Genomic DNA, 22,948 nt, shown 5'->3' with positions numbered 1-22,948 from the left:
ATGTAGTGAAGTAAAAGTAGTCAAAAATATGATTACTATAGTACAGATTCACCCAAAAAATACTTTAGTAAAAATACTTTAAAAGTACTAAAGTACTTTACACCACTGCAAAAGAAAAAAGAAATTGAATCAAATACGAACAAGGGACAACTGCACAATGTACTGTACACACTCCCTCTCACCCATACAGCCCAGATGCAGAAACAGGTTTTAAAGTAAAGTACAGATAACCCCAAAAACTGCTTAAGTTGTACTTTAAAGTATTTTTACTGAAGTACTTTACACCACTGCGGTTTATAAATTAGGCAGGCCCGTGGCCTCTACAGACTGTGACATGCCTGGCCCTCTGAAACACGTTGTCGATGACATTTCACTGCAGTGTTAAACATAGATGTACAGCTGTTAACCTCATGCACCCGGCAGTAACCACCGAGACTTAGGCCGGGGTTACACAAAGCAACTTTAACACAATTTTAGTTGCAGTTGCAAGTGACGTAATCTCAAGCAACTTTGCTGTTACATGAAGCAACTCAAATGTGATTAAAATTGCATGCAACAGCCAATCAAATTGAAGCTGATGGTTTGAGAATTCTAAACTCAACCCATGTCATCTGCTGCATTACGTCGTGGTTTCACTAATGTGTTTACCCAACTGTTTGGTTATTGTAACAGCAAGGACACAGTAGAAATGCAGCCTGTACAATTTAGCTAGTTAGCCTAAAGGTCATTGCAAACACCAACACAGCTAACTAGCTAGCCAAAATTACACTGCAAACACCAACACCTAGCTAGTTAACAACGAGCTAACCAAGCCAGCAACGAGCAAAGCTAGCTAGCACAGTTCATGGTGGACAATTTCAGGTGAAACTGGTCCAGGAGAAGTTTGGCTTCTCTTCGAAATTACATTTATTGACTGCTAAACCATGTACAAATCATTTGTATACAATTCCTGTTGTGTTAGTCTCTGTTCTGTCAACCCTGATTGCGGGTTGTTCTGCGTGTGTTGACATGACAATTGGGTCGGAATTCCGAACCTTCAAATGGATCATGTGACAAAAGTGTTTGTTTTGATTGGCTGTTGCTTGCAACTAGTTGCACAAAGTTTCAACTGGATTCAACCAAGTTGCAGATGAGATGCTTATTGGTTGCAGGGGGGGGGGGTGTTTCCCCAAGCAATCAACAAACAACTCGGTTGCAAGCAACTAAAATTGCTGGCAAGTTGTGCCGTGTACTGGCAGACTGGCTGGCTAATGGGCCATACCCTACATTCAAACACTCGTGGCCAAAACATTCCAGACTGCTGTTTGACTCATGGCCGTTATTGGCACAGTCCGTTCTGACAAGATGGAGGAGACATTTATATGGTGGCACTGAGTGCGTCTTCCTCTACTCTCTTAACTGATGATATGATGGAGTGTGTATGTTACCTTGGCGAGGGAGCGGACTATGGGGCTCTCTATGATTCCCCTGAGGAAGAGGAGGTCGATGTCTTTGGCCCCCGTGGTGGGAGGCAGGTCTCTCAGGTTATCCAGCACCTGCTGCATGGCTGGAGGACAAACACAAAATGTTTAAAAAAAGAAAAATACTATTTTTGTATCCACAAAATCAATAGTTCTATGCAGGCTTGCAATCAGTAGGCCACGTAATGTCAGCCTATGTACATGGCAGAGACTCCCAAACATCAACACCACAAGTCAGCACTGATAACCTAGACTGTTGTCGTGACACGACGGCCTGGGATTTCAGAACCTTGGTAGCAAAGGTCTGGTCCATGTAGGGATCAAAACAACACTCCCAAAATGAGCACCTCCCTCTGGCCTTCCCCCACAACAACACCTGGCATATTTGGTACATAAGAACATACATCATCAACATCAAACCGGGATGTTCTGACAAGAGAATGTTTGTAAATGTGCACTGATGGTGGGACTTCCTGTCTGACCTCATTAGCTATCAGGAAGACCAGGCGGTCATGTCTAGCTACAGTGCATTCAGCAAGTATTCAGACCTTGACTTCTTCCACATTTTGTTACAGACTTATTCTAAAATTGATTACAGTATATTTATTTTCTTTCCTCATCAATCTACACACAATGCCCCATAAACAGGCTGAGAATTGTTCGCCAATTTATTACAAATAAAAAAAATAGAAATACCTTCTTTACATAAGTATTCAGACCCTTTGCTATGAGACTCGAAATTGAGGTCAGGTGCATCCTGTTTCCATTGATCTTCCTTGGGATGGTTTCTACAACTTCATTGGATTCTATCAGTGGTAATTTCAATTAATTGGAAATTATTTGGAAAGCCACACACCTGTCTATATAAAAAGGTCCCACAGTTGACAGTGCATGTCAGAGCAAAAACCATTCCATGAGGTCGAAGGAATTGTCCGTATAGCTCTGAGACAGGATTGTGTTGAGGCACAGATCTGGGGAAGGGTACCAAAAAATGTCTGCAGCATTGAAGGTCCCCAAGAACACAGTGGCCTCCATCATTCTTAAATGGAAGAAGTTTGGAGCCACCAAGACTCTTCCTAGAGTTGGCCGCCCGGCCAAATTGAGCAATCGGGGGAGAAGGGCCTTGGTCAGGGACGTGACAAAGAACCCGATGGTCACTCAGAACCTTCCAGAAGGACAACCATCTCTACAGCACTCCACCAATCAGGCCTTTATGGTAGAGAGGCCAGACGGAAGTCGCTCCTCAGTAAAAGGTACATGACAGCCCGTTTGGAGTTTGCCAAAAGGCAGCTACAGTGGCTTGCGAAAGTATTCACCCCCCTTGGCATTTTTCCTATTTTGTTGCCTTAAAACCTGGAATTAAAATTGACTTTTGGGGGGGTTTGTATCACTTGATTTACATAACATGCCTACCACTTTGAAGATGCAAAATATTTTTTATCATGAAACAAAGAAAAATTAAGACAAAAAAACTACAACTTGAGCGTGCATAACTATCCACCCCCCCAAAGTCAATACTTTGTAGAGCCACCTTTTGCAGCAATTACAGCTGCAAGTCTTTTGGGGTATGTCTCAACTTGCTAGACACATCTAGCCACTGGGATTTTTGCTCATTCTTCAAGGCAAAACTGCTCCAGTTCCTTCAAGTTGGATGGGTTCCACTGGTGTACAGCAATCTTTAAGTCATACCATAGATTCTAAATTGGATTGAGGTCTGGGCTTTGACCAGGCCATTCCAAGACATTTAAAATGTTTCCCCTTAAACCACTCGATTGTTGCTTTAGCAGTATGCTTAGGGTAATTGTCCTGCTGGAAGGTGAACCTCTGTCCCAGTCTCAAATCTCTGGAAGACTTAAACAGGATTCCCTCAAGAATTTCCCTGTATTTAGCGCCATCCATCATTCCTTCAATTCTGACCAGTTCCCCAGTCCCTGGAGGTTGAAAAACATTCCCACAGCATGATGCTGCCACCACCATACTTCACTGTAGGGATGGTGTTCTCAGGGTGATGAGGTGTGGGGTTTGCGCCAGACATAGCATTTTCCTTGATGGCCAAAAAGCTAAATTTTAGTCTCATATGTTTGGTGAGTCTCCCACATGCCTTTCGGCAAACACCAAACGTGTTTGCTTATTTTTTTCTTTGAGCAATGGCTTTTTTTCTGGCCACTCTTCCGTAAAGCCCAGCTCTGTGGAGTGTACGGCTTAAAGTGTTCCTATGGACAGATACTCCAATCTCCGCTGTGGAGCTTTGTAGCTCTTTCAGGGTTATCTTTGGTCTCTTTGTTGCCCCTCTGATTAATGCCCTCCTTGCCTAGTCCGTGAGTTTTGGTGGGCGGCCCTCTCTTGGCAGGTTTGTTGTGGTGCCATACTCTCTCCATTTTTTAATAATGGATTTAATGGTGCTCCGTGGGATGTTAAAAGTTTCAGATACATTTTTTTATAACCCAACCCTGATCTATACTTCTCCACAACTTTGTCCCTGACCTGTTTGGAGAGCTCCTTGGTCTTCATGGCGCCGCTTGCTTGGTGGTGTCCCTTGCTTAGTGGTTTTGCGGACTCTGGGGCCTTTCAGAACAGGAGTATATATACTGAAATCATGTGACACAGATTGCACACAGGTGGACTTTAACTAATTATGTGACTTCTGAAAGTAATTGGTTTCACCAGATCTTATTTAGGGGCTTCATAGCAAAGGGGTGAATACATATGTACACAACACTTCATTTTTTTTGTTAATTTTTTTTTAAACAAGTTATTTTTTTCATTTCACTTCACCAATTTGGACTATTTTGTGTTTGTCCATTACATTAAATAAAAATAAAAATCAATTTAAATTACAAGTTGAAATGCAACAAAAGGAAAAAACGCCATGGGGGATGAATACTTTTGCACTGTAAAGGAGAAGATTCTCTGGTCTGATTAAACCAAAACTTTTTGGCCTGAATACCAAGTGTCACATCTGGAGGAAACCAGGCACCATCCATATGGTTAAGCATGGTGGTGGCAGCATCAGGCTTTTTCTTTGCAACTCTGCCTAGAAGGTCAGCATCCTGGAGTCGCCTCTTAACTGTTGACGTTGAGACTGGTGTTTTGCGGGTACTATTTAATGAAGCTGCCAGTTGAGGACTTGTGAGGCGTCTGTTTCTCAAACTAGACACTACTGTACTTGTCCTCTTGCTCAGTTGTGCACCGGGGCCTCTCACTCCTCTTTCTATTCTGGTTAGAGCCAGTTTGCGCTGTTCTGTGAAGGGAGTGGTACACAGCGTTGTACGAGATCTTCAGTTTCTTGGCAATTTCTCACATGGAATAATCTTAATTTCTTAGAACAAGAAAAGACTGATGAATTTCAGAAGAAAAGCTATTTGTTTCTGGCCATTTTTAGCCTGTAATCGCACCCACAAATGCTGATGCGCCAGACACTCAACTAGTCTAAAGAAGGCCAGTTGTATTGCTTCTTTAAAATCAGCAGTTTTCAGCTGTGCTAACATAATTGCAAAAGGGTCAATTAGCCTTTTAAAATGATAAACTTGGATTAGCTAACACAACGTGCCATTGGAACACAGGAGTGATGGTTGCTGATAAATGGGCCTCTGTAAAAAATCTGTCGTTTCCAATTACAATAGTCATTTATAACATTAACAATGTCTACACTGTATTTCTGATCAGTTTGATGTTATATGGACAAAACAAATATCCCTTTCTTCTATCTTTCTAAGTCACCCCAAACTTTTGAACGTTAGTGTATGTGAATGTGATATTTCAATTTTGTATTTGTTCTTAACTGATTTGCCTAGTTAAATAAAAGGTTACATTTAAAAACATTCTTTTAATCCATTTTAGAATAAGGCTGTAACGTAACAAAACATGGAAAAGTCAAGGGGTCTGAATAGTTTCAGAATGCACTGTATGTGCAGGTCCTTGTATGAACGGCCTGTCTCTCACCTCAGTAGATATCAGGAAGACCAGGCGGTCAGGTCTAGTTTTATACAACGGCTCGGTCTAATCCTGAACCGCATTCCAGCCTGTCTCTATTCCACAAATGACCAGCGGCTAAATTTATTAAGGTAAAATGCCTATTTACTCTGTTCCATCTGACTGCGCAATCCTCTGTCTCATCTACCATGCCAGGTCATTTATAAACTTAATCTACACTATAAAAAGTATGTAGACATTATCTACCATTTCTTTTAGACTAACATGTAATTTTCAAGAGAGGAGATTTGTATAAACCTTGCTGACATTTGCTAAATGTTTTCAATATTCAAATTCGATCTCCAGCTGTCCCATAGTAATAAACGAGTAGGGACGAGACAGACAGGGAGGCAGGCAGCATTTCTCAGCCACAGACAGGGAGGGAAGGGAGGCAGGCAGGCAGCATTTCTCAGCCACAGACAGACAGGGAGGCAGGCAGCGTTTCTCAGCCACAGACAGACAGACAGGCAGGCAGCGTTTCTCAGCCACAGACAGACAGGCAGCGTTTCTCAGCCACAGACAGACAGGGAGGCAGGCAGGCAGCGTTTCTCAGCCACAGACAGGGAGGCAGGCAGCGTTTCTCAGCCACAGACAGGGAGGCAGGCAGGCAGCGTTTCTCAGCCACAGACAGGGAGGCAGGCAGCGTTTCTCAGCCACAGACAGGGAGGCAGGCAGGCAGCGTTTCTCAGCCAGTTGAAATCATTAAATCAGCTGGCATAATTTTTACATATATATACACACATACACAAAGAAATGTCAATTGAAAAAAGGTCAAATGAAACGAAGTGCAGCTAGTTTCCAGTCTTTCCAGCTTCAGTTTGATGTGATCGTGTTAGCCGCGTTGTTGGCTAGCTCTTATGAACAACACATATTCTATGCCAGGTGAAATCACCTGGAGAGACAGAAAGGTTTATACAAATCCCCACTGTTGTAAACTAAATGTTAGTCTAAAAGAAACATGAGATAATGTCTAGATACTTTTTATAGTGGAGATCAAGTTTATAAATTGCCTGGCTGGGCTGATGAGACAGTGGATTGCGCAGTCAGAAAGAACAGATTAAATTTAAAGTCATAGATTTAGCCGGTTGTAACTTATGGAATAGACACCGGGTGGAATGCAGTTTTAACCAACCAGCATTCAGGATTAGACCCACCCTTTGTATAATTCAAGATGGATGTTGATGAAATACGTCACGCGTCTTTAAAAACGGTCTATTTTAACTTCTATGGTAACGACATTTGATTTGGATATTAATGAGTGCACAGTGACAAATTCCAAAAATCAAGATCAAACACAAATGCAGGGCCTTGATGTAAAATACCCGGCAGAACAAGGCGTGAAACAACTGGAGCAGTAAGCTACCATCAATGGAGTGATTCAGTATGAAAAGCCTTCATTTCCATAACCCTAACAAGCAACTCGCTAAAACAATGGAGAGGTTCCAAATGGCATCCTATTCCCTTTATAGTGCACTACTTTTGACCAGGGCCCATCATAGTGCACTATATAGGGAATAGGGTGCCATTTGGGACAGACATTGATGGCTCCCACTGGTCTCCAACATTAACTATATAAGAGAACAGAACGGTTTCCCAACTCAAGCCTGTAAGTGGTTACTGGTGAAACACTCAAACCAAGGCTTGTCACAGCCTACATACATTCTCTGGTCTAAGTTCTAATCTTCAGAAATAAAATCATAAGGACTTTGACTTGCACACACTAACAGAGGTAACAAAATAAAGGAAACCCCAACATAGGGTGTTGGGCACCACGAGCCATCAGAACAGCTTCTATGCACCTTGGCAAAGATTCTACAAGTGTCTGAAACTCTATTGGAGGGATGTGACACCATTCTTCCATGAGAAATTCCATCTTTTGGTGTTTTGTTGATGGTGGTGGAAAACGCTGTCTCAGGCGCAGCTCCAGAATCTCCCATAAGTGTTGAAATTGGGTTGAGATCTGGTGACAGACACACCCTTTAAACCCTTACGATCCGTTGAGACTCAATATTAGGAAAGGTGTTCCTAAGGTGTGGTATACTCAGGTGTATTATACAACAATACGGCATGTAAAAAAAACTGTGCAAACAGTGCCCCATTATAACACCTTGTAAATAATATGTTTTGAGAGGCATTTGAATGGAACAATGACACTACAGGATGAACTATCCCCTGGGTACAGATCTAGGATCGGCTTCTCCGCCTCCAATCCTAACCTCAACCCTTAGTGAGGGAAAATGCTCAACTTTCCCAAGATCAGTGTCTAAGGGCAACTTCATCCTACATCAAAACCAGTCTGTCTGCCCTCACCTCAGGCAGACTGACAGACAACACAGCACCTGGAAGGCTGGAGAGGGTAGGGGACCCACATCAACCCACTGTCCAGACAGAGGAGAGTACATACTGCCCTAACCAACACCACTGTCCAGACAGAGGAGAGTAGAAACTGCCCTAACCAACCCCACTGTCCAGACAGAGGAGAGTACATACTGCCCTAACCAACCCCACTGTCCAGACAGAGGAGAGTACATACTGCCCTAACCAACCCCACTGTCCAGACAGAGGAGAGTACAAACTGCCCTAACCAACCCCACTGTCCAGACAGAGGAGAGTACATACTGCCCTAACCAACCCCACTGTCCAGACAGAGGAGAGTACATACTGCCCTAACCAACCCCACTGTCCAGACAGAGGAGAGTACAAACTGCCCTAACCAATCCCACTGTCCAGACAGAGGAGAGTACATACTGCCCTAACCAACCCCACTGTCCAGACAGAGGAGAGTACAAACTGCCCTAACCAACCCCACTGTCCAGACAGAGGAGAGTACATACTGCCCTAACCAACCCCACTGTCCAGACAGAGGAGAGTACAAACTGCCCTAACCAACCCCACTGTCCAGACAGAGGAGAGTACAAACTGCCCTAACCAACCCCACTGTCCAGACAGAGGAAAGTACATACTGCCCTAACCAACCCCACTGTCCAGACAGAGGAGAGTACATACTGCCCTAACCAACCCCACTGTCCAGACAGAGGAGAGTACAAACTGCCCTAACCAACCCCACTGTCCAGACAGAGGAGAGTACAAACTGCCCTAACCAACCCCACTGTCCAGACAGAGGAGAGTACAAACTGCCCTAACCAACCCCACTGTCCAGACAGAGGAGAGTACAAACTGCCCTAACCAACCCCACTGTCCAGACAGAGGAGAGTACAAACTGCCCTAACCAACCCCACTGTCCAGACAGAGGAGAGTACAAACTGCCCTAACCAACCCCACTGTCCAGACAGAGGAGAGTACAAACTGCCCTAACCAACCCCAGTGTCCAGACAGAGGAGAGTACAAACTGCCCTAACCAACCCCACTGTCCAGACAGAGGAGAGTACAAACTGCCCTAACCAACCCCACTGTCCAGACAGAGGTGAGTACAAACTGCCCTAACCAACCCCAGTGTCCAGACAGAGGAGAGTACAAACTGCCCTAACCAACCCCAGTGTCCAGACAGAGGAGAGTACAAACTGCCCTAACCAACCCCAGTGTCCAGACAGAGGAGAGTACATACTGCCCTAACCAACCCCACTGTCCAGACAGAGGAGAGTACATACTGCCCTAACCAACCCCACTGTCCAGACAGAGGAGAGTACATACTGCCCTAACCAACCCCACTGTCCAGACAGAGGAGAGTACAAACTGCCCTAACCAACCCCACTGTCCAGACAGAGGAGAGTACAAACTGCCCTAACCAACCCCAGTGTCCAGACAGAGGAGAGTACAAACTGCCCTAACCAACCCCAGTGTCCAGACAGAGGAGAGTACAAACTGCCCTAACCAACCCCAGTGTCCAGACAGAGGAGAGTACAAACTGCCCTAACCAACCCCACTGTCCAGACAGAGGAGAGTACAAACTGCCCTAACCAACCCCACTGTCCAGACAGAGGAGAGTACAAACTGCCCTAACCAACCCCACTGTCCAGACAGAGGAGAGTACATACTGCCCTAACCAACCCCACTGTCCAGACAGAGGAGAGTACATACTGCCCTAACCAACCCCACTGTCCAGACAGAGGAAAACATACTGCCCTAACCAACCCCACTGTCCAGACAGAGGAAAACATACTGCCCTAACCAACCCCACTGTCCAGACAGAGGAGTACATACTGCCCTAACCAAACACGCTGTGGCTGGGTCGTCCAGATGGACGGACACACACACACACACAGCAGAAAATACATTTCCACAACAGACACATTGTTGTCCCTCTTCACACCTTAGTTACTCAGACATCATCATGAATGGACCACTGTTTCAAATAGAGATTCATGCTTAACCAATCAGTGTTTTAAAAAAAGGTGGACGTACGTGACAGAAGAATGGAAGTAGTAGAGTAGGAAGTGAATCTCTGACTCACCTGTGAATTGTGCTCCAACGCAGCGCAGCGGCTCAAAGCCCTACTCCCAGTACACACCAGTCATCTGGGGCCCTGCCTGCCTGTGGCAACACAGGAGAACCTGAAGGGAACACAGGGAGACGACACCTTGTTATTACACAATGCCCAATAATAAGGGATCGCTAACCTGAAATGCTTGTTTCCAACTTAAATACCTTCAGAGTGACTCATCTGAAATAGCCGCGTCGACCTTTAAAGGACAATAGTCCAACCATTTTAGTCCTGCTGTAGACAACATGCTGTAATGTTCAACAGTTTCCATTCGGTCAGATCACTGCCACTCCAGAGGGCTTTCAGTCCTCACTCTTAGTGTGTGCTTTCTGATTGGACAAAGAAAGTCATGTGGTCATACCGGTCTGCGGGGGAGAGACTGAAAAGCATGAATCGCATTATGTTGATTACTCTAGAGGTCAAGAGTGCAAGTAGTCAACTCCAGAGCTTCCAAGTCCCTGGTATCATTAAGTGGCCTATATTTGTCAGGTTAGTTTTCATCACCACAGGGATCAGTAGCATTTAAAGTGTTCAACATTCAAACCGTCCAGATTCTCTACTCAGGCCTTCTCCCTGAGGTGTGTGTACTTACCTCACTCCACCTTGTGGTTTCCCACATGAAATAAATACTATAGTGTTATAGTGTATACTATGGTAGGAATAATGTAGTATTCACTGTAGTGTTGCAAAAACACTACAATTCTAGGCTTGGGCGATATACCGGGGTATTTCGAAAAACCGACAGTATGATTTTCAATACCGTTTTTAAAAGATATTACTTATTTTGGGGTTGGGGGCACCCCCGCACGCTGGACTGAGGGTGAGTGCCTACGCCACTGCTTATAACTATAACTAACTACAAGAAATCTGAGTCAAATAAATCCCTGTTTACTATAGTAAACTACATAAGGTTTACTATAATACTAATACAAATATACAACACTAATATATACTGTAGTATTTACAGTTTACTATAGTACAATACTGTAGTATTTTTTTATTTATAGAAACAGTCATTACTGTAGTGTTTTGCAGACTGCAGTATACTGTAGTATTTTCTGAAGTGTTTTTGGGGACATTACTGTATGTAGTATTTACTGAAGTGTTTTGGGGGACATTACTGTATGTAGTATTTACTGAAGTGTTTTTGTTTATCTTTGAGATAGAAGTGGGGAGCTTTCTCCTTGAGGAAACCTACTGGAGAAAGACTAAAAGAGTAGATAACCTGTAGATAGGTAGGACTGGGTTCTGAGAAAGACTAAAAGAGCAGATAACCTGTAGATAGGTAGGACTGGGTTCTGAGAAAGACTAAAAGAGCAGATAACCTGTAGATAGGTAGGACTGGGTTCTGAGAAAGACTAAAAGAGCAGATAACCTGTAGATAGGTAGGACTGGGTTCTGAGAAAGACTAAAAGAGCAGATAACCTGTAGATAGGTAGGACTGGGTTCTGAGAAAGACTAAAAGAGCAGATAACCTGTAGATAGGTAGGACTGGGTTCTGAGAAAGACTAAAAGAGCAGATAACCTGTAGATAGGTAGGACTGGGTTCTGAGAAAGACTAAAAGAGTAGATAACCTGTAGATAGGTAGGACTGGGTTCTGAGAAAGACTAAAAGAGCAGATAACCTGTAGATAGGTAGGACTGGGTTCTGAGAAAGACTAAAAGAGCAGATAACCTGTAGATAGGTAGGATTGGGTTCTGAGAAAGACTAAAAGAGCAGATAACCTGTAGATAGGTAGGACTGGGTTCTGAGAAAGACTAAAAGAGTAGATAACCTGTAGATAGGTAGTAGGACTGGGTTCTGAGAAAGACTAAAAGAGTAGATAACCTGTAGATAGGTAGGACTGGGTTCTGAGAAAGACTAAAAGAGCAGATAACCTGTAGATAGGTAGGACTGGGTTCTGAGAAAGACTAAAAGAGTAGATAACCTGTAGATAGGTAGGACTGGGTTCTGAGAAAGACTAAAAGAGCAGATAACCTGTAGATACGTAGGACTGGGTTCTGAGAAAGACTAAAAGAGTAGATAACCTGTAGATAGGTAGGACTGGGTTCTGAGAGAGACTAAAAGAGTAGATAACCTGTAGATAGGTAGGACTGGGTTCTGAGACAGACTAAAAGAGTAGATAACCTGTAGATAGGTAGGACTGGGTTCTGAGAAAGACTAAAAGAGCAGATAACCTGTAGATAGGTAGGACTGGGTTCTGAACGGGGAGTTCAGAGCTTCTGCTCTTTTCTATAACCTGTAGGGAACATATTATATGGTTTGTACTTGTCATGTAGGTTTCTCACTTACGGGTGGCACAAATTGGGATATGGGGGAGGGGGAATGGGCTGGGTATATGCAAATTAAATACTGTAGAATTTACTAGTGTTTTTTGTGTGGATAATAACTTAATATTTATTATAGCATTGTACACTATACTACACAATTCTATACTAAGTACTACACATGATCGAGGGATACTACAGTGTGTAGTATAGTATTATACAGTTTACTACAGAATTCTATAGTAAGTACTATAGTATGCCATAGTAAACTGTAGTATTTTTTTAATGTGGGTTTAAATTAGAGCACTGGATCAGTTTAGGCATGAATTTGAGAGGGGATTATATCCACCATATTCCTTGAAGCTAAAATCCTCAGTTGCTACATAGATTTTTGGACTTCTAAATGAATGCTATATACCCATTGATTCTTGAAGAATATAGGCTAACTTATGTCTCATGAGCCTAGTTCAACTGTTGTACCCCATCAGGACACAAAATATAAACTCCAATGTTTGTAAACAATGTAAATGTAAACAAACACTGTATAGCCTCAAAATATGGTTAAACCTATAATTTTGATATCCTGGATGGTCAGTCCTTGCATCCATAGCTCTGTCTATGCATTTGAGAGTGGTTACATTTCTCCAGGCTCTTCCCTCAGCTTCTGAACAAACCCGAGGCGGGGTGGGCCACTGTGTTATTGTTTCAACTGAGGACTCTTGGTTCACACCAGTCCATTCCTTTTCAAATACTGTATGTGAGGGGGAGTGAATGAGTGCAGTACACACTGACTACACACTTCAGAGAGAATCAGAATTCACACCCTGGTTGTCTCCCAAATAGCACCCTTTTCCCTATATAGTACACTACCCTATGGGCCATGGTCAAAAGTAGTGCACTATAAAAGGGAATAGGGTGCCATTTGGGAGACAACCAGGGTGTGATCCACACTGCTGCTTTTGCCAGCAGCATTCCCACAGAGACTGAAATTCTCTGGATTCTCCAACACCTCAATTAAACCCTGAAGCAAGCCAGCGTCCCAGCCAGGGACCAGGGGGAAAGGGACCCAGCCAGGGACAAGAGACAAGGGGAAAAGGAGCTGGGAAGGGACCCAACCAGGGACCATGGGGAAGGGACAAGGGACCCAGCCAGAGACCAGGTGGAAGGGACCCAGCCAGGGACCAGTGGGAAGGGACCCAGCCAGGGACCATGGGGAAGGGGCCCAACCAGGGACCATGGGGAAGGGGCCCAACCCGGGACCACGGGGAAGGGTTGGGCCCACGGGAAAGGGGCCCAACCAGGGACCATGGGGAAGGGGCCCAACCCGGGACCACGGGGAAGGGTTGGGCCCGCGGGGAAGGGGCCCAACCAGGGACCATGGGGAAGGGGCCCAACCCGGGACCACGGGGAAGGGGCCCAACCAGGGACCAGTGGGAAGGGACCCAGCCAGGGACCATGGGGAATGGGGCCCAACCAGGGACCATGGGGAAGGGGCCCAACCAGGGACCATGTGGAAGGGGCCCAACCCGGGACCACGGGGAAGGGGCCCAACCAGGGACCACGGGGAAGGGTTGGGCCCACGGGGAAGGGGCCAGGGTATATAATAAGCAGCAGGCTACAGGGATGAATGGGTTTCACTGTCAGACCAGAGGCTTATTCAGGAGAGTGCTTCAGTGCAATGTTACAGACCATTTAAATAGAAAAGTATGCTTTCCTATCTGAAGGATCGAACTACTGTACTCCACTGAATAAGCCCCTGGACTGCCTCCTGTCTGTCCCCTCAGCTTTAATTTCATTAAATCGGACACCATTTTATAAGGCTTTTTTAAAGATGAATGATATTTAAAGCTCAACCTCAGATGCAAACAAGGATTTGAACACTACCACAGGAATGAAGAACAAAAAAACACAAATTACAGGAAGAAGTCCAAATTCGGCATGACCTTCATTTCTGGTCTGTGTTTTACTGTTGATCCAAAACAGATCACGTCTCCCAAATAAAGGCATTAAAAAGAAAAAGACTTCCGTCCCACCTGGAACCTCTTCTCTGTATAGTGACGCCACGTTTGACCAGGCCAACTAGTGTACTATGTAGTGAATTGGGTATCATTTGGGACACCTCCGAGGTATCCAAAGTTGTTAGATGGGACAATCTGTTTTATCATTCATTGTGGCAATGGAAACGTCCAAGTCATGGTGAAATGATGGGCTCATTATGTGAGTTTTATCATTCATTGTGGCAATGGAAACGTCAAGTCATGGTGAAATGATGGGCTCATTATGTGAGCAAGCCGGCACTGACAGAATAATGTATAGGGTAACTAACTACACATAGCCAACAACAACTAAAAAAAGGGCCGATACGTGCAAAGCGAAACATTTGGCTACCCTCTCATTGGTGGCACTAAAGTGTTCTTTCTCAATGTGTCTAACATAGCTATGTCTGACTCTTACAGGTCAGCACGTGGAACCTTCCAGAAAGCCAACACAAATCTCACAAACACCCTAGTTACACTCCAAATAACACATTTGGGACTCACAACTTGTTACATACAGTAAGGCACACACACTATCAGCTAGCTTCCTGTGTGGGGTGCGGAACACGTGCAGACATTTCTGGTTTCCCATTCCGCTGAGACGGAGCAGATGAGCGGTCGCATGGGACACATTCCTAGTGGTTTGTTAACATTATTAGTAAACTGTCCCGTTAGTTATCAAGCAAATACAACCACTTTTCTGGCCAATTAACTAATTGGCATTTGAGCTATTTAGAGCACAATTTGACGCTAAACAAAAGGACAGCGGAGCATTGGCCCAATTCCACGTCACAACTTGTGGCAAACAATCTAACTGGATATATGGCTTAGCTAGCCAACAAGCAAACTAGTTAAAAGCTAGTCTAGAAATATAGTTAACAAGCTCGATGTTAGGTTAGCAATGGTAGCTAGCATGTTATTATTAGCTTACTAGCAATCAAATGAGTCCCAGCCTGACTGGATCCAGCTAGTGTCAGCTAGCTAGCGAGTGTTGCAAGAATGGTGAGTGGATTGCTAACCTGACTTGCGTTTCGCTATTTGAACCCTTTTTCGTGGCACTGAGCCCCTCGTGCTGTTTCGAAGAAGATGGTCATAAAAAATGTATGACTTTACCTGACGTTCTCCGTGTGATTCCGTCAGAATTTCAAGTCTCCATAGATTCCCTGCACCCTAGACGAGGCTACCTTTTCTTGCGCGCAACGGTCGACTCCTGTCACGGAGACATGCCGCCGAATGACGTTTGATCTCGAAGTCCACTTTAGAGACGAGTAGCTAGTTAATGTAGTTCCCACCCACTCGTTAACGTACTACAGATATTGTGTGAAAACTTCAGACTTGCTCTTTTCTGTTCATATAGTTTTCAATAGCAGTAATTATTATAGATTCTGCATTTGACATCGACTATGACCATCTGGGTCTCCTGCGCTCCACAAACCGTTTTAACCCACACATAAACACCTCAAATGGCACCCTATATAGTAAAGCCCACTATGGGTCCTGGTCAAAAGTATTGCACTATATAGGGAATAGGGTACCATTTGGGACGTAAATGTCCTATGTTAGTTACACAACAGGACTAGCCACTATTACACATTCATACGCTTGTGAAATAAATAACAAGCATTAAACACCAGAGACAGCAGTTTCCTATTTATTCAGTACAGCCAAAGACATTACATATAGACCTGACATGATTATCTGGCCGTCAACATAAAGAATCCTACTATATGTCTAAGTCTCAAATTGGCACCCTATTCCCTACATAGTGCACTACTTTAGACCAGAGCCCTGGTCAAAAGTAGTCCACAATAGAGAATAGTGTGCCAATTTGGGACAGAATCTTGTTACATTTGAGCATTCTAGAACAATGAACCCATTAGTACACAGGGACTGTTCTATCTTCTGTCTAAAACAGGACTTAGTCCCAAGTGGCACCCTACCAGGCGATAGTGCACTAGAGGGTGCCATTTGGGACACATATTAGGTAACTGGGTTCATGCACCAGATCTCATTATCACATGTCCCTTTGGAGGTAACCATGGCAGTGTCCCAAATCGTACCCTATTCCATAGTGAACTACTTTTGACCAGGGATCCATAGGGATCCCAGGCCACTTAATATGATTCTACACCTTAAATCTGTTAGGCAAGGTGCTGTTACATAGAACGATTGTACACAATCAAAATCCACACAGACCAGTGAAAGGTTAACAATGTTACACATTGAAATAATGGACAGAATTAATCAATTGTTATTCTCACCTCTCACGCCAGAGCTGTTTGAAGGCTAGATTCCAAGTTGGAGTATAATGGTGTCAGAGTACTAATGCCAGTCCAGAAGAGGGCAGTATATCTTAGTAAAACCAGTGGGAACAAAGAGAACCCTGTGTGCAGCAGTGGTTCTAGGTGTAGGTCCTGGTCCTGTTTGTGGCAGGAACAACTAGTCTCCAATAAAAACACACTAGAAATGTTTTTCTTTAAGGAAGACCACGTTGCTTACTTTCTGGTTCTGGAGTCCTAGGATTCTCTTGTTTATATACTTAAAACAGAGTCACATTATAAAACAAATGATCCAAGGTACTTTATATGATGGATTTAATCCAACCAGTAAATGTTTATTTTGGTTTACAGTACACAGTGTGATGCATAAAAGGAGAAAATAACATGTGTACAGGACACTTCCACTATGACAGAGAGAGAGAGGTGGCTGCATGCAGGCTGCAGATATCTATTAAAGTCCAGGTCGAGTCGGTGACAAACAGGCAGTGTGGTGGTGTTGTGGTGTCGTGACAAACAGGCAGTGGGTTTGTTGTGGTGTTGTGACAAACAGGCAGTGGGTTTGTTGAAAGGGACTGGTATGGAAGTCCGTAATACACTGGCTTCACCACCACAACGGTAGGTCTTCATATCTGTCAGGAGAAACAAGCAAAGTGTTCATTTATGTTGGGCCATTATTATGTTGGTCCATTGACTAATAACTAATTGACTATTGCCGTGTCTGTTACTCTCAAATGCACAATATACTATAGGTTATAGTGGATCAATAAACAATGAGGAACAGCATCTCTGACAGTATGAAACTACTTAAAACAAGAATGGATTAGATCTAGGCTACTAATCCCCACCCCCAAAACGATGTCTAAAGCTGATCATTCTGAGGACAGGTATATCTGTATCCTTGGTATGTTTTTACACCCACCTTCCATAGCTTGCTATTGGGACGCTCTCTGTGCTCTCCCTCTGTAGCAGGTCAGAGAACACCATATCAGGGCTGGATCTTTTCCCATACCTGAGAGAGAGGTAAAGAAACAGTCAAAGACAACAGGATTTGTACATTTATTGCAACCCTTTACTTCCTTCAAAGTTAAACCTTATATGAAATACAGATATTTTGTGAAAGGTAACAAAACAGAAGCATCATCAGAACCACTTTGGAAATACGTGTTTTTCAAGTGTTATCTTCTGGGATCAAATGCATATCTTGTTTAATGTATGCATTTAATTGTTTATCCAAAATAATAATAATCTTCATCATATGCTGCATCTTCCCATCAGCAGATGAAGAACTCACCGCTGTCGAGTGATTTGGTTGATGTAGTGTCTGAGTGCAGAGAAGTACTTGGCGAATTCCTCGACAGGCGCATCTTCTACGGGAATGACGGGTTTGGATGGATACGTGTCCACCAGAGTGGACATGCATACCAGCGAGTACACGGCCAGCATACCCAGAGACATCGCTGCGTTAGGGCGCATCTAAACACACAAAAGCGCAGAGAAACAAACTAGAAAACAAATGCACTGTGACTGTGCTCCTGTCCTTAGTTCATAATGTAGCCAATAAAATGCTATTATTTTTATTTGCTACTGTGCGTAATAACTTATAAATTAACCATAAAGCCAACGACACCTTGTTATCCAAAACAATAATCCATCATCTTTAATAACCAACTGAAAAAATATTAACCAACTCTGAAAATATGAATGTGCAGAAAACAAGGTTTTCCTTGAGGACAGATATTTTCTTTAGTAACTCAATCAAGAGCAACTTTACCAAACCCTGGAAGTCTAGAAAAAGGCAAATAGTCAGCGACAGAAAAGTGCTTTTTACTCACTTTATTTTGTGAAGACTGGAGATGGTTTCGTTGAATGACTGTTCTGTGCTCGCAACTGTCTTTGACAGCAAGCATCCTGTGAGTTTTATATCTGTGGCATGGAACGCATTTGGAGGAGGAGAGGGGAGGGTGCCCAAAAGAACACATAAGTAATGTTCACCTCAGACTGCAAGGAAAAGAGTTCAGGGATGGGTAATAGCACTTTGACAAACGTTAAACCTGGATATATATATATATTTTTTTTTTTTTTTTAAAAGGGAACACTTAAACAACACAATGTAACTCCAAGTCAATCACACTTCTGTGAAATCAAACTGTCCACTTAGGAAGCAACACTGATTGACAATAAATTTCACATGCTGTTGTGCAAATGGAATAGACAACAGGTGGAAATTATAGGCAATTAGCAAGACACCCCCAATAAAGGAGTGGTTCTGCAGGTGGTGACCACAGACCACTTCTCAGTTCCTATGCTTCCTGGCTGATGTTTTGGTCACTTTTGAATGCTGCCGGTGCTTTCACTCTAACGGTAGCATGAGACAGAGTCTACAACCCACACAAGTGGCTCAGGTAGTGCAGCTCATCCAGGATGGCACATCAATGCGAGCTGTGGCAAGAAGGTTTGCTGTGTCTGTCAGCGTAGTGTCCAGAGCATGGAGGCGCTACCAGGAGACAGGCCAGTAATCAGGAGACGTGGAGGAGGCCGTAGGAAGGCAACAACCCAGCAGCAGGACCGCTACCTCCGCCTTTGTACAAAGAGGGGCAGGAGGAGCACTGCCAGAGCCCTGCAAAATGACCTCCAGCAGGCCACAAATGTGCATGTGTCTGCTCAAATGGTCAGAAACAGACTCCATGAGGGTGGTATGAGGGCCCGACGTCCACAGGTGGGGGTTGTGCTTACAGCCCAACACCGTGCAGGACGTTTGGCATTTGCCAGAGAACACCAAGATTGGCAAATTCGCCACTGGCGCCCTGTGCTCTTCACAGATAAAAGCAGGTTCACACTGAGCACGTGACAGACGTGACAGAGTCTGGAGACGCCGTGGAGAACGTTCTGCTGCCTGCAACATCCTCCAGCATGACCGGTTTGGCGGTGGGTCAGTCATGGTGTGGGGTGGCATTTCTTTGGGGGGCCGCACAGCACTCCATGTGCTCGCCAGAGGTAGCCTGACTGCCATTAGGTACCGAGATGAGATCCTCAGACCCCTTGTGAGACCATATGCTGGTGCGGTTGGCCCTGGGTTCCTCCTAATGCAAGACAATGCTAGACCTCATGTGGCTGGAGTGTGTCAGCAGTTCCTGCAAGAGGAAGGCATTGATGCTATGGACTGGCCCGCCCGTTCCCCAGACCTGAATCCAATTGAGCACATCTGGGACATCACGTCTCGCTCCATCCACCAACGCCACGTTGCACCACAGACTGTCCAGGAGTTGGCGGATGCTTTAGTCCAGGTCTGGGAGGAGATCCCTCAGGAGACCATCCGCCACCTCATCAGGAGCATGCCCAGGCGTTGTAGGGAGGTCATACAGGCACGTGGAGGCCACACACACTACTGAGCCTCATTTTGACTTGTTTTAAGGACATTACATCAAAGTTGGATCAGCTTGTAGTGTGGTTTTACTTTAATTTTGAGTGTGACTCCAAATCCAGACCTCCATGGGTTGATAAATTTGATTTCCATTGATAATTTTTGTGTGATTTTGTTGTCAGCACATTCAACTATGTAAAGAAAAAAAGTATTTAATAAGAATATTTCATTCATTCAGATCTAGGATGTGTTATTTTAGTGTTCCCTTTATTTTTTTGAGCAGTGTATATGCCTACTTAACTAGTCATCAGTGTTTGACATGAACAATACTGATTTCATGTTGAGATTTAAAGTAAGGAAATGCATCATTGTCTTCTACACCTTTTATTTGGGTGTGTAATCAAATGTATGGACGGACATCTGAATAATGTCGCAGACGGAATAAATCATTTGTCAACTGTAGGCCGAGTATAATCCTCTTTGAAGAGACAAACTTGTTAAGAGCATTACATCGATAGGAAACAAAATATTTGCAATGAGTCACTAAACTTTGCTCAACCATGCCATCGACCTCTGACAACTACAATTTATGTTATGATCAGCAATGCCAGTGGAAGTCCAAGTCTGAATAATGAGCTTCCATTGAAAGGCTCTCTGGAATATGGATGGACCCAGATTCAAGTCTGAATAATGAGCTTCCATTGAAAGGCTCTCTGGAAGATGGATGGACCCAGATTCAAGTCTGAATAATGAGCTTCCATTGAAAGGCTCTCTGGAAGATGGATGGACCCAGATTCAAGTCTGAATAATGAGCTTCCATTGAAAGGCTCTCTGGAAGATGGATGGACCCAGATTCAAGTCTGAATAATGAGCTTCCATTGAAAGGCTCTCTGGAAGATGGATGGACCCAGATTCAAGTCTGAATAATGAGCTTCCATTGGAAGGCTCTCTGGAAGATGGATGGACCCAGATTCAAGTCTGAATAATGAGCTTCCATTGAAAGGCTCTCTGGAATATGGATGGACCCAGATTCAAGTCTGAATAATGAGCTTCCATTGAAAGGCTCTCTGGAAGATGGATGGACCCAGATTCAAGTCTGAATTCAGACAGCATGTACTGAATACTTCAGAAAGTCTTCACTTTCTCTACATGTTGTGTTATAGCCCGAATTTAAAATGGATTACATTTAGATTGTGTCGCTGATCCACACACACACACACACACAAGCCCATGATGTTAAAGTGGAGTTATGTTTTTAGAAAAGTTTACTAATTAAAAATGGAAAGCTGAAATGTATGTACATGCCTTTTATAATAATCTAAGTAATAATCATTGGCTCCAGTCTATTCAGTGAATCAATCCTTTAGAGACTTATCTTATTGGTCATCAATATACGGCAAAAACCCCAGAAGAAACCAATAATACGTTTCCTGAGCTAGAACATTCTCCCATCTTTTCACTCACATGACTGACTTCCCTGCATCTAGTCAGACAAGAGAGGAGTTCCACTGCTCAGCCCTTGTGGCCTTCAGCAATTAAGAAGAGTTTAGCTGCTCAGCCCTTGTGGTCTTCAGTAATTATAATTGACCGTTAATATTGATGGACGTGTCGGCGGGAGGATCAACTCCAAGGTAGCGTCCCAAATAGCACACTATTCCCATTGTAGTGCACTATGTAGGGAATAGGGTGCCATTGTAGTGCACTATGTAGGGAATAGGGTGCCATTGTAGTGCACTATGTAGGGAATAGGGTGCCATTTTGGATGCATCCCAAGCAGCTAGAGAAAGCAGCAAAGCAGGTTCATTACTTCCAGTGATCCCATCAGTTCATACCATAACATTATTTAGAGAATTTGCATAGTATAAAATCACATACGTTTGATTGATGGCAAGTCTGTCTACAGCTATACCCCAGACTGTATGTTATTTTACTATCACTGACACCAATCTGGATAGCAGAGTATTACATTGACATCACTGCGAATCATATTCCCTAGTATGTAACCGGAGTTGTAACCTAATGCATCAGGAGTACATGTGCGAATGAGGTCGCAGCAGGTCACAGTGATCACAGATACGATCACAGCATGCTCTTCATCCAGTCCCTTGGTCACCTAAATTGATCTGTCCATAAGAGTGATTGCTGTACAACTGCCAGAGTACAGGCAGGGACAATGGCTTGAAGAGGATTTATAGTTTCTACGTTTCATTTAAAAAGAGTGCCCACTTTGAGATAACTGCTTGCCTGACAAGCTCTTCATGGTTTTCCACTAGAAAACTGCTGATGCTTATCTTGAATCGACTGATGGTTGATTTGTTCATTTTGCATTAAAATGTGTTTATGAAAAATATGTCCCAGTGGTTCTGGTGTATGAGAATGTATTTCTGTTAGTTTAAAACACTAAAGGGGACGAGAAGTGTATTTTAAAACAGGCAGACAAGTCCTAACAGTAAAAAGTGGTGTTTACATGAACTGTCTGCTCATCTTCCTCCATCAGCCTTTCCTATTACAAAGTCAAGTTTATTAGAATGACGCATCTTCATAGTGCCTCTTCCAAACACTGAATCACAACAACGTCCTGAGACTCCTACATACACCAACAGGGCAGCAGGTAGCCTAGCGGTTAAGAGCATTGGCCCAGTATCCCGAAAGAACGCTGGATTTCAAATCTCTAAGCAGACTAGGTGAAAAATCTGTTGATGTACCCTTGAGCAAGGAACTTAACCCTAATTGCTCTGGACAAGAGCATCTGCTAAACTGTAACAGCTATTACTTGGGACAAGTTCAAAGTTGACCATATGTAAAATAGCGACTTCCAGCACATAAGATACAAGCAATTCAAACAGCCACCCATTAGGCAAAAGGGCATGAAATTATAGTTAGGTAAGGTTTTGTAAAGAACCGCTCCCGATGGACAGACATTTCTCATGAATAATTTACCTATCAATTTCAAGGCAAGTCTACTCAAAAGGATAGACCACCAACAGTCCTGAAGGAAAAGAAGACCTCTGGGTAAATCTCTCACAAGCCCTAATGCAGACAGGTCGTTCTCAAACCAGTGACACCACTCTTACAGATCCTCCCCAATTTGATGAGGCATTAACTGTCATGGAAAACCATTCCCAGACAGG

The 22,948-nt window shown here is 43.8% G+C and overlaps 3 protein-coding genes across 4 annotated transcripts in view; all 3 read right to left on the bottom strand.

Annotated features, from left to right (window-relative positions):
• pals2a (protein associated with LIN7 2, MAGUK p55 family member a) overlaps positions 1-15,618 on the bottom strand; it is a 39,119-nt gene extending 23,501 nt beyond the window's left edge. The window contains exons 1-4 of one of the 2 annotated variants that reach the window (XM_071395962.1): positions 15,291-15,587; positions 10,038-10,202; positions 9,844-9,943; positions 1,428-1,546 (exon numbers count right to left, since the gene is read on the bottom strand). In XM_071395962.1, the coding sequence (XP_071252063.1) occupies positions 1,428-1,544 (117 nt within the window). In that variant the 5' untranslated portion in view covers positions 1,545-1,546; positions 9,844-9,943; positions 10,038-10,202; positions 15,291-15,587. Of the gene's footprint in view, positions 1-1,427; positions 1,547-9,843; positions 9,944-10,037; positions 10,203-15,290 lie in introns of both variants that reach the window. The other variant, XM_071395961.1, reaches the window with a different exon arrangement.
• Positions 15,619-16,756: 1,138 nt separating this feature from the next.
• LOC139573000 (peptide YY-like) lies at positions 16,757-18,454 on the bottom strand. The gene is made up of 4 exons (XM_071395960.1): positions 18,289-18,454; positions 17,748-17,929; positions 17,376-17,465; positions 16,757-17,085 (listed from the first exon to the last, which is right to left on the bottom strand). Exons 1-4 carry the CDS (start codon positions 18,433-18,435, stop codon positions 17,058-17,060), a joined length of 447 nt encoding a protein of 148 aa, XP_071252061.1. The 5' UTR covers positions 18,436-18,454; the 3' UTR covers positions 16,757-17,057.
• stk31 (serine/threonine kinase 31) overlaps positions 18,323-22,948 on the bottom strand; it is a 33,368-nt gene continuing 28,742 nt past the window's right edge. Inside the window, exon 28 of the mRNA XM_071395954.1 lies at positions 18,323-18,454. The gene's annotated coding sequence lies outside the window, so the exon portion shown is untranslated. The remainder of the gene's footprint in view (positions 18,455-22,948) is intronic.

This window comes from Salvelinus alpinus, chromosome 4 (assembly GCF_045679555.1).
Source record: "Salvelinus alpinus chromosome 4, SLU_Salpinus.1, whole genome shotgun sequence".
NCBI classification, from domain to species: Eukaryota; Metazoa; Chordata; class Actinopteri; order Salmoniformes; family Salmonidae; genus Salvelinus; species Salvelinus alpinus.
The sequence above is the reverse complement of the archived record's forward strand: the minus strand, read 5'-3'. Positions and strand labels throughout refer to the sequence as shown.